Source organism: Lycorma delicatula, chromosome 1 (assembly GCF_047948215.1).
Source record: "Lycorma delicatula isolate Av1 chromosome 1, ASM4794821v1, whole genome shotgun sequence".
NCBI classification, from domain to species: Eukaryota; Metazoa; Arthropoda; class Insecta; order Hemiptera; family Fulgoridae; genus Lycorma; species Lycorma delicatula.
In genome coordinates, this window is record NC_134455.1 from 198,413,677 (window position 1) to 198,429,769 (window position 16,093).

General features: G+C 30.0%; 1 protein-coding gene across 1 annotated transcript in view; it reads right to left on the reverse strand.

Annotated features, from left to right (window-relative positions):
• LOC142317742 (coiled-coil domain-containing protein 13-like) overlaps window positions 1-16,093 on the reverse strand; it is a 57,873-nt gene that overhangs the window by 19,575 nt on the left and 22,205 nt on the right. Inside the window, exons 6-8 of the mRNA XM_075354291.1 lie at window positions 12,517-12,737; window positions 8,914-9,015; window positions 4,339-4,436 (exon numbers count right to left, since the gene is read on the reverse strand). Of these exons, the coding sequence (XP_075210406.1) occupies window positions 4,339-4,436; window positions 8,914-9,015; window positions 12,517-12,737 (421 nt within the window). The remainder of the gene's footprint in view (window positions 1-4,338; window positions 4,437-8,913; window positions 9,016-12,516; window positions 12,738-16,093) is intronic.

Consider the following 16,093-nt stretch of genomic DNA (forward strand, 5'->3'; position numbering starts at 1 on the left):
TAACAAATAATAATGGTGAATTGATAAAAATTATCAGCTTGCATTATGGTGTGCAAGTGTACTGTCAGATTAATTGTCTACAATAACTCATTTGTTAATGAATTTTTACAAATAAGGTGTCTTTTCATTCATAATAGAAAGCTTATTAAATATTGTAATAAGTAAAAATTTGATCAAACCAATAATTACAAAGATACTGAAGATTAAAAAAATAAGATTGCCGCTTTTTTGAAGGTGACATTTTCAAAATTTTTTATTTTGTAGAACAAGACACTAGTCTTAAATTTGCCAAATTTAAGTGAAATAGGTTTACTCGTTCCTGAGAAATAATTTTTTTGTTGAAAAATCACAAAATACAATGGACCAACCACAGCATCAACCTTTGCTAATAATTTCATAGAAAAATCTCAAATTTACCAATACTGACCATATGGATATTTTATACTGAACACTTCTTGACAGTGCAAGAATTAGGCAAGGCTGTCTTCTCTTTCTTTTACTTTTTGGCTTATTTTTGAAGGACTTATATAAGCAGAGTGGAGGCAGAATAGAACTTATAGTCTTAATATGTGGTCTTCTTATACTTGATGAAATGACTTTACTTGCTTTGAGAAAATTATTACAAAACTTAAAGTCATTGTGCCAGATGAAATTCAGAAGGTTTTTCCCAATTTCAAGATAACGGTCTTTAGATTGTAGGGGAGATTAGGTGACAGAAAGAAATGGTAATTGAGGACACTGCTATTGAGATATTTGGTAACAATAAATATCTGGGAGTTACACTTTTCCCAAACTATCATTTGCAAAACACATCAAATAGAGAGTTCTAATGGGAAAAATTTCCTTTAGTTGCGCTTGAAAGCAGTTTATGAGGAAAGATAACATCCCATCATCAGCAATTAAAAGTGTTCCTGATGCTTACTGTAAGTTGGTTGTAACATAGGAGCTGAGATCTGGCGACATAATTTATTACAGTGAGATAATGAAGAAATTTCAGAAAAATGTTCATTAAAAAGCATATAAATTGTCTAACTAATGCCAAATTGTATAATATATCTGGAATCTACAACAAATTTATTATACATCCAAACCATAGAAAGGAATTTTAAATTGAATGTCAAATACCAGGTATGCAAGGGAGTCCAATTGATGCAGAAGCAGTTCAGGCTATGATTGATTTTATGGGAGTTGAAGGATTTAATGGAAAATTCTAATTACCAATTAGATTTTATTGAGGATGGAAGATTGCAGTGGAAGGAAATTTTATTAGAAAAGACTAAAGAGGACATATTAGGAAGTGGGTAGAGAAGTGATAATACTGAATGTAAAATTTAAAATTGTGAAGACAAACATGGTGGTGGGTTTATGATGTTATTTTCAGAGCTGGGCTTCCAAGTTCTCATTAAATTATAGACCAGATAGAAGGTGATAATGTTTGTGCTCTGCATGTAATGATAGAGTGGAAAAGACCATCATACATTTTCCAGGCAAACTTTCTCTTTTAAAGGGAATTAGAAAGAAATGTTTTTATAAGAGCTGACTAACTGGCTTGGGGAGGAGAAAATAATATATTGAATGGAGCTTACTTTGGGATAATTTGATGGGAATACATTAGAAAAGGGATCAAGTTCAAAGAGGGTTCTTGTAAATGAGTTAGCAATAAACAATTACAGAAAGAAAGAGGAAAATAATAAATAATTTATATACATGAAGGAAGAAAGCATAAATTTAGTTTTGTAGTTGTACTGGTTATCTGTCAGTCAGGCTCACAACCATGACGGTCATATCTTGGTGCAATATGCATGGATTAATTTTTATTTATTTTCATTTTATCTATTTCTTCTTGGTTAAAACTGATGTTTTATTTAAGAGAATAGTAACCTGTAAAAAATTGTGAAATAAAAAATATTTTTGTTGGAATAAACATACTTTTATTATCAGTCATGAATAATGATTGGTTTTAAAGCAAATATCATTGTGACGCCTCTAGTACTTCAGCGGCTTTATATCAATCACAGCTCTAAGAAATATTGGAATAGTCTAAAAAAACAAATTAATATAACCCTTATAAAGGGAAATTTCTTTAAAACCTCTTACTAATTAATATCCTTTAATATCTTCAATATCTTTAACTCAATAGTCAGTTCCATACGCAACATAAGAAAAAAGGAATAGGTCAACATAGAAGTGTAAAGTGTCAAATTCCATTTTGAACATTTGAACAGAGTTAAATATTAGTATAATAAAAATTAATTTAAATCAAGGTTTTATATTAGTATTAAGAATTCAAATAATTTATCTATATACCATCACCTTCAGTAGAGATGTCTCTAGTTGCTAATTTTTTTGCTTTAGTGCCACATAAAACACAATCAAAAGAAATATGTTAAATTGTTACTCAGCAGTTTCTGATGGACAAACTGAGCCATCATAAGACAAGAAGGTATGGAAATCCATACATTTAACTGGCATACCAAAGGCAAATAATAGAAAATTACATCACTACTGCTTACTCTTTATCTGATACAGCAGCAGAATTTGTATCTATTGTCCCTTATCATATTGTTGCCAATGTGAAACTTACTTTGTCCCATTATTCAGCATTGAGTTGTCTGGTAACTCCTTAGCGTTATAAAATGGCATTAAGGAATGAACAAATATTTTGAGATGAGAAATATAGATCAAGGAATTTAAATAATACACATCCCTCAACTTAAGAATTAATTGAGATTACAAAACAAAAATACAAGGTACGAGGTCTGTTCAGAAAAACACCGAAATTTATTTATTCAATCCTTATTATTAATTTTACAGACTATTAGTCCTTGTACCCTTCAAAGTACTCCCCTCCCCTATTCATACACTTTTTCAGTATTTACACTTCATGTAACAGTCCTGGATAGCTACATTTGAAATGGCCTTTAAGGTTCATGACGAATTGGCTTTAATGTCACCAACAGTCTCAAAACGGTGTCTTTCATCACTGATTTTTAATTTCGGTCATCAATGTTCAATTTTTCAGTCAAAATGTCATGGCATGATCTAATTGAGATGCTATCCTCTTCTGCAAGTTCTCTGCAATTTGTCAATCAGCGATTTACATGCATCAATCAGATCAGCGATTTGCATGCATCAATCAATCATTGTTTTTCTGAACATGGGTGTCATCAGTTAAAGTTGAAGGTCTTCCTGGTTGAAGGTCATCTTTTCAATTGACTGATGACCACTTTTAAATCATGAAAACCATTCATAACATTGCGTATGACACAGAGCATCATCTCCATAAGCTTGTTTCAAACGTTGAAATGTTTCTGTGAAAGTTTTTTCCAGTTTCACACAAAATTTTACATTGTATTGTTGTTCCTAAAATCATGCATTACAAAAATTGTTACTAACATTTAAACACGTTGCACTGAAATAATAATAACACCAAACCTAAATAAGTTATCAACAATTCAGGAACATGTCGTTACAGAGGAGGTCATATGGAACACAATGCTACCAACTGCACATAACTAAATATCTCCGTTGACACATTAATTATTATGTGTCTCTGTTGACACATAATAACCGTTTGGTTATTTTCTGAATAGACTTTGTAGAAAAGACTAGTTCTTAGGTCTCAGCCTGCCTTTTTTGTATTTTTAAATTAAGTACCCTTTCTTTACTTACAAGAATGATTAAAAAAATGGGTTAAAAACTACCTTTTTAAATTTTTAAACAACTAATATTTATTAGAAACTTTCTGCATATGAGATTAAATTGTTGCTGTTTAAGAAAGAGATTTAAAAATGAGTAATAGAAAATTTCTGAAACATGATAAGAACTTTAAAAGTTCTATACATTATCCTTATATTGTAGACACTTACTGGTAAAGTGAAGAAAAGTAACTCTGAAGATGAATTTGTATAGTCTTTTCTACATAGCAGCCAAAGCTCACCTCCTACTGGCAAAAAGGAAGAGTCAATCAGTACAATCAATCATATTGTGGTGTGCTGATTAGGATCTTTAGTTTGATTAGAATAATAAAAAAAGCTACTAATATTAAAAGAATGGGTAAATCACTTCTTTTTCACTTTTGCTTTAGAAAATCTGTTCCAAAATAAAATATTTAATAGCATGTATAATCACTGACTGAAATGAATTTGATGATACATTTTATATGTTTTTGGTATGCCTATTCAGTGTAAAAAAATATGATAGGAGGTTCCAAATAGGATGATTTGATGATTGTCTCCTTAAGAGAAATGACATCAGTTCAATAATACCAATTGTAAATTTCTAGACATAACTAAAAAAAACAATGATTACATGTTTTTTTTTAAAATGAACACCTACATTTGTTTAACCATGATTTTTAACTTCTCTTGTAATTCATTAATTTGTTCCTCACGACCCTCCAAAATAACTTGTAGTTGATTATTACGTGTTTTTTCCTGAAACAAAAACAATTTGTTAAAAAATAACACTTCTTATTTTAATACTTTGTTAAAAAATAGAATTTAAAAATTGCAAGTGAAAAATTGTTTAAATAAAATGTGTGATTTCAGCATTAAATGCAATAATGTAGAATTTTAAAATAAAATAAAATTAATTTTAATCAGATGTAAACAGGTAATTCTACAGTAATACCTTTCAAATCACATATTAAATTTCCTTAAATTAAAAAAAATAATCCAGTTAAACACAATGACTCTGTTCAGAATGAGCTATGCTAAAGAAACACCATGGTTTGGGCTGCCAGAATAAATCAACCTAAGTACATATAAATCCATTTGTATGAAATAAAAATTCAAGAAACAAAATTTGTATTCATTTAACTACTGATGAGATTGTATAACAACCAAAATGGGCATTTATAATTTCTTGAACAGTTCAGTGTTGTGTGTAAAGAAATCTTGAGTGTACTCTAAGGTGATTCTTCATAGAGGAGCTTGGAAAAAATTAAATGAAAAAACAGAAAGAAAGATGAAGAAAAAATGAGGAGAGCAAATGAGAGTAGAATATTAATCAAAATAATTTTGAATAAGAAGGCTAATTAACTGAAACATATCATGAGAGAAGGATTGATTAAAACAGTGCTGGAAGAATCAGTAGAACCTCAGAGAAGAGAGACTGTAAAGATAAAAATTCAAAAAGGACAATCTAAAAGGATGTGGGAACTGACAAAGAAATCAAACCTTTGGCTTGAAATAGAATAAAACAGAAACAGATATAATGCACAGGACTTGCTTCAGGGCAGACAACCTTATGATGACTCCTCATCAAGTAACTTAAAAAAATTACTTATTTTTGAGTCCTAAGGTATTGTTATTTAGAAAAAAAAACTTATATGAAAAGATTTTGGCCTATTTTAATTAAGAATTAACTTTAGAAGAAATTAGTGGGTTAATAAGGATTGAAAACAACTCCCACCCTTCTATTCATCCACTAAGATGAAAATTTTACCAACTTTTTATATGTCCTTAAATTGTCAAGAATTGCCTTTTTTACATTAAACAACACCATAATGAAGAGGAGGAAATTTTAATTTAAAACAATACATCCTTTGAAATCCCCAAATAATCTTTAATTTCACAGAAATTAAAGATTAGTATTCAGTATGTCAAGCCAATTAATAAACAGGTATAGACAAATCAAATTAATATTTAAAAAATAATTTATTCAAAGAAAACCAGGTAATAAGCACTACAGGATAGAGAAGATGTAATTTCATATATAAGAAACTAGCTCTACAGTAAAAGTAGAATAAAAATAAATTTTATAAGACTGAATTTCTGACCAATGAATATGATATTTTAGGGGAATTTATACAGAGAGAACATTTTACTTAAAAAGTGGAAAGTTTCTATTATTTAAATTCAAGTATAGTTAATCAAGAAAGGAACATCAAAACTGAAAGTATGTAGAAGGATTAATTTGAGTAGGAAACCTATTAAAATTTGAAATATTGCATTGTAGAGTAGAAATATCAATTTTAATAGAACAAAAATTGTTAGTTAAATGTAGCTAAATACATTTTTGCAGAATATTTGTAAGAAAATTTAGACTGGAAAGGATAAGGAATATAAAAAGAAGACTTATTGGAAGTGGCGGGGGGGAGAACTTATAAAAACTTTGTAATGTAATTTGTGAAGTGATCATGTAGTGAGGAGTATAAGTGCTACAAGTTTGCTGAGGGGTATTATGGAATTTCAAATGGAGAAAAAGTGAAGAGAGGAAGATGATTTACGTTAAAACATAAAGAGTAAGAGATGTGGGTTACAGCTAGAGGGCACTATCAGTAGAGAGAAAGGTGGAAAAAATGTTACTAACATGAATAAACAATTATAATATGTAAAACAAAAGGTGACGCCTGAATAGTAAGCAACCTCATGATTAGAAGTTACAAAAATTAGATTCATGACCTATTTTAAAGCTAATAAGCTCTTTTCTTAAAGGTGGACAATAGCAAAACTAAAACCAATCAGAGAACTTTCCAGCCACAATAAATGAATAAACGAGCCAAAATTATCTCTCTAATACTCTCTTTAATACAAATAATGTATTAATATAATAGGGTATGAAACATACTGCTATATGCCTCAGGAATAGAAATAGCAAGTGAAAAGTTTGTTTTAACATTAGATTTAAGATTTTTTTAATTTGTTTAAGAAGTCATTGCAGACTTCTGTGCAAGACATTGCACAATAGGGCTGAAACTTTTATAACATCATACAAGAGAAATATATGAGAATATTTATTTCAAAGAATTTTTTTTATAATCACGAGAGCTAACTTATGAAAAATAAAGAAAAAATCAAACATTTTTAATTCATTAATAACTGGAAAATGATATTTTTATAATCGATATTGTAAATTTTATTAAGTAAATAATACACTTTAAAACTAGTGATGAATCCATCCAATTTTTGTGACATCTCACTGCTGAGGTACTTTGTTTCAAATTCAGGATTCATCTTTCATTTTAAATGCCGCAGAAAATATCCTTTAAACATTACATTTATTTTGTTCCTTTTTGTTGTGCGTTACTTTTTATAATTATATGTGTGTTATTGTCAGTTTGATTTGTTTGGTGAAGAAGACAAAAGGAAACCACTATTTTCTACAATTTCATTCTTCTTTCTTTTTCCTGTTTAGCCTCCGGTAATTACCTTTCAGATGATAACTAATGAATGAGGATGATATTTATGAATGTAAATTAAGTGCAGTCTTGTACAGTCTCAGTTCGACCATTCCTGAGATGTGTGGTTAATTGAAACCCAACCACCAAAGAACACCAGTATCCACGATCTAGTATTCAAATCCATGTAAAAATAACTGCCTTTACTAGGATTTGAATGCTGGAACTCTCGACTTCCAAATCAGCTGATTTGGGAAGACGCGTTCACTAGACCAAGCCGATGGGTTTCTACGATTTCCTAGTGTGTTCTTGTTATACTTAAAACTGGCTACTTTTTTTAGAAGTTTCTAATCATATCATAACTATTATAGTTATGACACTTAAAAGAAATATGTATAACAATAATTGGTTGAAATAAACCATAGCATTTAGGAAATGCTCATGTAATAATAACAATATTGAAATATGAACATCTAATATTTAAGTCATGAAGGAAAAAATTAATTTAAATCTTTAAAATTAATTTAATTTAATGCAGTCATGGATAGTTGATTTCAAAATAAAAATAATTGTTTCTCATTTGTCCTAATGTAACCTATAAATCTGCAATACCAGGAAGTTAAAGGTGTGAAAATAAAATAAAATAACAGAACTATGTTTAATAAATTGGTTCCTTTAGATCAACAAAGTTAAAAAAATTCATGCTATTGGCATTTACTAACACTAATAATTATAGCAGTCAATGACAAGCAAATTTATTTTTAAAATTCGTAGTACACATTGAAATTTTGCTTACTTGTATCATATTGTAAATTCATTCCAGTCAAAATGCATCTTATCTGCTGATGAATCTTATTGTAACAGTCAATATCAAGTGTAAAATAAAGTAGTAAATTAAATTAAATTAAAGGAAAAAATTAGCCAACATTTAGAAGATTCAACTGAATTTTTTTCTAATGCACAAAGTTTTGTTATTTTTTTACATATTTATTAAGGAGATAGTAACTACATATAGCCACACCATAGTGTCAAAAAAGTGAAAAAAATTTTCGAAAAATGAAACATTAAAATATTCCAATGGCCAGGCAATTCCCCATACTTAAACCCAAATGTAAATCTTTGGACAATGGTCAAAAAACAACTCTCAAAAATGAATTGTACCATAAAAAATGACCTTTTTAAATCAATAATAAAGAAATCAAAAAAATGAGTAGTACACTTGTTGAATTGATGCCAATCGTGTTCAAGAAGTGATTAAAAATGAAGGAGAACATAATTAATTAATATTCACAAATTGTACAGGTATGATTTTTTTCTAAATAAAGATACTTTTTATTAAATAACCTGTGTTTGGATTAATTTTTCCATACTGTATGGCTGATTTCTTTTAAAAAATATAATTCCACCATCAGTAGTGCCGAAGGACCATTTAAAGAACTCTGATAACCCATTAAGAATCTATTATTCTTTTTAACAGTTTTTAACTAGGGACACAAATACAGGTAATTTCACTTCCATTTATTAAGCCTATTAAAAATAGCAAAGACTTTGCTATAAAATATGCAAGCTCTGCAATTAATAACATCTCAGACCAAAATTTATTGTGACTATTTCTTTTTTAAAAATTGTGAAGATTTATCTACAAATGTAATTTTGAGTTTTACTTGAGGGATATAATTACAAAATGGATTTCAATTGTTCTTGTATATATTTGCTTTATTATTTTTTAAAAATAATTTTTAATTCTTTTTCAACTGGAAAATCTAGTCATAATTAAAAAACTATATTACACAAGCCAAGTTGTTTTCCAGATTAATCATATTCTGTTCCATTTTCTTAATTATTCCAAGTTGTTCTTCTTTGTGCTTCTCGGTTACACTATTTATCTGGTCCTGGAACACACACAATTACACACACATTATAAGAGTACTAATGTAATTTTATGTTTAATAAAAAGAGAACTGAAAATAAATCACATTGAAATCATGTTAACCATGAAAATCTAACTCTCAACAAAATACAGTTCTAGTTTTTCTTTTTGTACTGACAATTCTTCAGTGAGAAAGAATTGACAAGAGGATACAAAATAACTTACTGTTATTCTCCTAGTTTATTTTACAAACAATATCATTATAATATAAGCATGATATTAAGCATGGAATCCGAAATAGAAACCAACTTAAAAAAAAAAAGAAAATTAACTCACCTTACTAACTGAATAATAATATTTATTATATAACATAAAATATTACAAATAAAATAAATGTAATATAGTATTTACTATTAATAATTTGTTTTTTTACATTATTTTAAATAATTACTTATTATCTTGAATAAATATTAAACAATGATAAATATTAAACAATCTTAACCGCCAGCAGCACAAATTCCTACATTTTCATGGCTAGTATATAATATGGGCAGAAAAGAGTAAGACAAAAATTAAGTTTAATAAAAAAGCAATGACTAACTTTTAACAGTGCAAGGGAAATGCTAAGAATTAATTATAAAGTGTAAATTCTTTGTTTGTTAGTCAGTGTGAACAGTAGTGTTTGAGAATGTTAAGTAGCCTCTAATTACACTGGGGAACAAAAAAGAATTTTTTTTGTCTCAGGAAGAAAAATATGTAACTCTGATAGTATTTTTTCTCCTGAATTCAAATATGATATCGGGTTTTCCCCATCATGTAATGTTTGAAAGAGGCAGGCATTTATAATTTCAAACATTTTAATACTTTCTGCATTCTTAACTACACAAAATACTCAAACATTTGACTCGCCTAGAAAGTAAAAAATGACAATTTTCTGTTATATTTGCCTGTGGAGCATCGCTCTTAATGGTCCAAATATAATCGGCCAGCATATTAGGATTCCATTTGCCTTGATATTTCTTTTCCATAGCTGAAATCTCCTGATGAAAGTGTCTCCCATGCTCATCATTCACTGCACCAAGATTTTTCTGGAAGATATTTAGGTGTGAGTACAGGAAGTGTACTTTTAAGGACATATTACAACCCAAATTTTTTATATGTTATAAGATCGTTGGCAATATTACAGTAATCTTCCACCTTTCGATTTTCAAAAAAATTCTGAGTAACATTTCTGAATGCTTGCCAAGCTGCTTTCTCCAGTGGATTCAATAGTTTCCCAAACTTTTCATCATGCATTAATGATCATATTTTTGGACCCACAAATATTCCTTCTTTAATTTTTGCATCACTAATTTTAGGAAACTACTGTTTTAAGTACATGAAATCAGAAGTATTGTCCATGGACTTGATGAAATTTTTCATTAATCCTAGTTTGATATGTAATGGAGGTAGATACACATTTTTAGGTTTACACAATGGGTCACATTTCACTTTTTTTTATTCAGGAACGAATGATTCGCATTTAGGCCATTCTTTTTGCATGAAATTATTTGTCTGTCCCTACTATCCCACTTGCACAAAAAACAACAGTACTTTGTCTAACCAAGCTGCAGACCAAGAATAAGTGCAATTACCTTCAAATCACCACAAATATTCCATTTATACTCTGCATATTGAAACTTTTCCAATATAAAGTTTTCATGTTTCTTTCATACTAGCAGAGTAAGCCACAGGTACTGATTGGAGTAGTTTATTGCCATTATACAGAAGCACAGCTTTTAAACTAACTTTAGAGGAATCAATGAACAAGCCATAAGAGAAGAAATGTCATTACAAAACACTAAGCCATTTTCTTCAGAAAAATAGTCCTTAAATTCCGAATGATGATTACGTTAAGTGCATATCTTTGTATTCTCTTGAAGAAGATTCCATCCTTTCAGCCAGGAAGCAGGCATTTCAAACTGTTTTTGGATAACTTTAAATCTCATATGAGGTCGTTAAGATTTTCTTGAGTCAATAAATGAGGCTCAGATGAACTGCTTTGTTCAAAAGTTGTGTCACCAGAATCTTTCTTTTTCTTCCTTACTTCCATTAGACTCTGAGTTCTCTTTACCTAATGTAACATGTTCTGCAGGCTTTGGTATGAGCAATTCTTCACAGTGTGAAAATGGTCTCATTGCAGATTGCAAGTTAGGGTACACTAATGTATGTTCTGATTTTTACAATCACTTTAACATTTGTTAAGCAGAAATAACAGTCAGAAAAGTGATCTTGGGGTGCCCTCCAAATCATAGGGACAGCAAATGGCATGTGGTGTGTGCCATTCTTACATGCAGTGAGAAACCTAGAATACAATAAACAACAGATATGTTGGACCCAGGTCCTTGTTTGGTCCCAGATTTTGCACCCAAAATAAAGTTCATAACACTTTTTTAATAATGGAGTAAGTTTTCACCTTTGGGACTTGAGTGTCACTTTACCAGATACAAAACAAAAATTGTTAGGATGATTTAAACAAACTCTAGGCACTTTGTAACTAACGACTAATTAAAAGAAATGAAGTTTTAAATATGTAATACGCATTAATTCAGAAACACAAAGCAGTCACAATGACATGTTTACTGGTTCACTACTGTCTCACAACTGGCATCGTTCTGAAGAATATGTGCTACATTAGATCACATTTGTACATGTCTATACATGTCTGAACCTGCACAACAGTAGCAACGTTGAGTTAGCTCATTTGGTTCCACCATATTTAATTTATAATTCTCTAGGAGCTTTAACTTGACAATGGACAAATGGATGAAAAAACGTTTAAAAAAATTAAAATAACAAAAAAAAAACTCTGGCTGATGGAGAAATTCGAAATACATATTTGAAAACAGGATAAAAAAGATTAAGTACACCTATTGGTACTCTTGAGACAAAAATCATGTTGACCAGTGTTATCACTCTCTTCACACAACTAATAAAATCCAGTAGATGGGACAAAGCTATGATTAGAGTGTAATATTCTCCTAAAAACTGTGTATGTAGATGAGTAGGGGTAGTGAGCAAGTATATATACATGAATTTTTAAATGAATTAAGCATTACAGTATTCAAGAAGAAACTTAAACTTACTTGATCTTAGCTACTTTTTCTGTTATTCCTTTCTTCTATTATTCATGGAGAAATGTTTTCCTCAGTTAAAAAACTGAATTTAAAATTAAGGGAAAACCCCTTTTTTTAATAAAAATAAAGTTAAAATGAGAAAAATAAAAAACACAATTGGTGAAAAATATTATACTACGTTATACTAACTGCTCGAATTTCAAGTTTACTTTTCAGTCACAAATATCTTTAAAAAATTATTAAATATAAAACGAACAATTTTTTAATCATTGAAGATTTTTTTACCAGTGGCCTAATTATTTACTTCCTTCAGTGTAGTATTCAATAGAATTGAAATATATTCTACAGTATTTACTCATATGTATAAGATAGATTTTTTCCAATTTCACAGTTAAAGTAATACTTACTGTTAAAGCAGTAATAAGTTGATCATCATGACAAGTTTTCTCCAACAATGTTGTAATCTTTTCTTTAGAAACTGTCAAGTCATTCTCAAGTACCCTACAACGAGCTTTCACAGCTGATAATTTGTTTTTTGTTAAATCTAACTCTTTGCGAGTTTCCTTTAATTCTTGATTAAGTTCTGCTCTCATATCCTTCTCAACTTGTCGAACAGCAGCTACACTTTCTGTAAAAAAACAAAAACAGTAATCTCTCAGTTTTAAAAGTGTAGTCTCTCAGTTACATTTCTAACCAAAATGGATGAAATCATTTAAGATAATTAACACAATTGTAAAGAAAACAAAGGAATACCACTTAAAAACAAGGACAGTTTACTAGACAGGTGATTCTTCAAAAATTCCAGACATGTAAAATTAAGAAACATTTGCTCGCACAACAAAAATTAATTAAGGATGAATACAATAGCACCAATTCTAATGTGCACAGATAAAAATTGTGAGATGAAATAAATTCACATATACAATTGAACCTCTATTTTGAACATGAAGTTCCTGCAAAAAAATTATATACAGTAGAATTGTTCTATCCAGCCTCTATTTTATCTGGCCCAACATAATTACACACAGTATGTAAAAAAAATAAAATCACACAGTTTTGAATGAAAAGCAATTTGTTGCAATGACTGCCAGTGAATGAGTGTAACAGAAAAAAAAAGAAAAATGAAATGTGGCTTCTCCTATTATTTTTCCTCATTCTGTACTGTACATGTTTTTGTGTTCATGAATATTTTTATTCGCATTATTTTTCGAATACATTTCCTATGCGAGCGTACATTTATGGGTGGTAAGATACTATTTACTTAATTACAGTATAGTATAGACCTACAAACATTTCCTGTAAATTATGACTCATTCCTCATCAAGCACTGTCGCTCAATAATGTTGTGTTCATTTGCTTTAATTAATTTGCAAAGACATTAGGACAAATACTCTACTGTAATGACACAGTCAAAACACATGACATCATCCATTCATTAAAAATAGAATACTTTTTCTGCAGTATTAGTAAACCACAGGAATTTCTGAACAGATATACAACTGCGACGAAAAAGGACTTAATTATAAGATGTTACTGTCAAAGACCCTAGCGTCCAGACAGGAAAAATTTACACCTGGATACAAAAAAGCCAAAGAACGTGTAACAGTTTTAGCGTGCAATAACGCAGCAACTGGAAACCATAAGCTGAGGCTAACCTTAATTGAAAATCTAAAAACACGAGAGCGTTCAAAAATCTCATAAATATAGAATTAATGCCGTTGTACTACACGCATTAGAAAAAAACATGGATGAATGGAGAAATTTTTAGAAATTGGATTCATCATGAATTTGTACCAGCTGTTGAAAAACATTTGGCTGATAATTTTCCAAGGAAAGCAGTCCTCATTTTAGACAATGCATCATCCCATCCAGCCACCGATGAATTAATAAGTGGCGATATAAAAGCTTTTTTCTGCCTTCAAATGTTACGTCAGTGTGTCAGCCGATGGACCACGGAGTCCTACAAGATTTAAAGAAAAAGTTTCAACACCGGCTAATCACAAGATTCATAATGACAATTAAAGATAACAAAGATATTCAAACTGCGTTGAAGGCAATTGACATTATTAGGTGTTATAGAGACGGGAAGAGATACCGGCCATATTCGCTTTTTTTTATATTGCTTGTGAGGTCTGGAAAATATTACTAGATCATAAGACCAGTGACAAGTAAGAAGATATAAAAAAACAGTGTAACAAAGAAATTACAAAAGAAAACAATGAACTTGTTTCATTAGTGGAAAAAATTCCAGGCTGTGAGGCGGCTGATTTGAAAGACGTCACGGAGTGGATGGAACAGGATGAAATTGAAGAACTGATAACTGTTGATTATATAATAGCGATAGTATTAAATAAAAAGCCAAGTGAAGAAGATACCATTGAAGAAAGACCCAATCTGATACTGCGCTGTGAAGCTCTTAAGGCGATAGAGACTATGCTCGAATACATAAGTCAACAGGAACAAGCGGCACCAGTGGATATCATGTGCTTACGTAAATGGCGGGACTTATCAGTGAGGAAGAGAATGCAGCGAAAGACGCAAACCTCAATCAAAGACTTTTTAGGAGTTAAAGCAAGTTAAGTCAGTATGCAATGTGCATTTTTATTAACATTAATACTATACATTAAACATTCAGATTGTAAATGTAACTTTGTTCATTAACATAAATGTAGAAAATTTTTGGAATTAGTTTTTGCTTCACGACACTAAGGGTTTTAAAAATGCACTATACCACAGTAATTAGTTTTTAAAAAAATACTGTACATGAAACAAGGCTATATTTTGTAGTACAGGCTACATGTAGTACATAAAGGTCATCAAACCTATAGTAAATGATTAAACTTTGAACTCTGCCGTATCCTGTTTTCTTGCTATCTAGCCCGGCCCGCTGCACTATTAGGCCAGATAGCTGTGAGTCTACTGTATATAGAAATTTTTATATACAAAAATACATATTGCAAATTTTTCAAAATTTCTTACTAAAATCGATTATGTATATAGTTAATCTTTTAGGGTTAAATAAGACTTTCAAAAAACTAAACTATCAACGAAATATATTTAAAAAAATGTAGAAATAAGTATATTATTTGAAAATTTGTTTACAGATTACTAAAAATGTATGTTCATATACAAAAAACGAAACTAGATTTTATTTATTTTTAAAGAAAATAGTCCCTAACATAATATATTTTTGAACATATTCATTTACCGAAGCCGTTTTTTAAATAAATGTCCACTTTTACTCAGAGAGGTAAAAATTTCTCCAGGAATGTCAGGAATAAATCTCAAGCCATGCCAAACAGTTTGGAATGCTTCAATTACTTGTTTTCTAGATAGTTTTTCAGTTGATTCATCTTCGTTGTCATCAACATTGGGTTCTTCTTGATCAAAGCAGTCCGTTCAGTATGTCCTGATTGGTGGGACAATCAGCCACAATTACATTTTCGTCCACGTGTAAAATTGCTACAATCTTCTGTATGGTTTTTTTAATTTTCTTCTGAAATTTCTTCTACAAAACGAGCTTTAGCAAACAGTTTTTTATCGTGTAGTTAAGACATCATTCTCCCACACTCTGGCTAATAATTATTTTGTAGATTCGTTATTTTCAAATGCAAGATCAACCGATTGAGAATTTGTTTTCAGTAATGACCTTTCAAATTTTTGGAACCCTTAGTGCACGGTTTGTAATTTAGTTGTCGTATTAGGCGGGAAGAAAACGAGCTTAACGTTAGTAAATTTTCATTCAACTGAACTAGGAAATTGTCCACAAAAAGAAGCGCTTTTCTTTTTTGTTTGATCATCCGTTTATCAAAGTTGTTTCCACATTTCTCAATAATGTTTCCGGTTATCTATTGGTTTTTTGATAAAGTCATAGTTAACTTTAAGTGATTTCATGCCTTTGAAACAATGTCACTTTTTACTTTTCCTATCAAGGAGTTTTCCTATCACAAGGAATTTCTCCTTACCGATCATGTGCGCACAAAT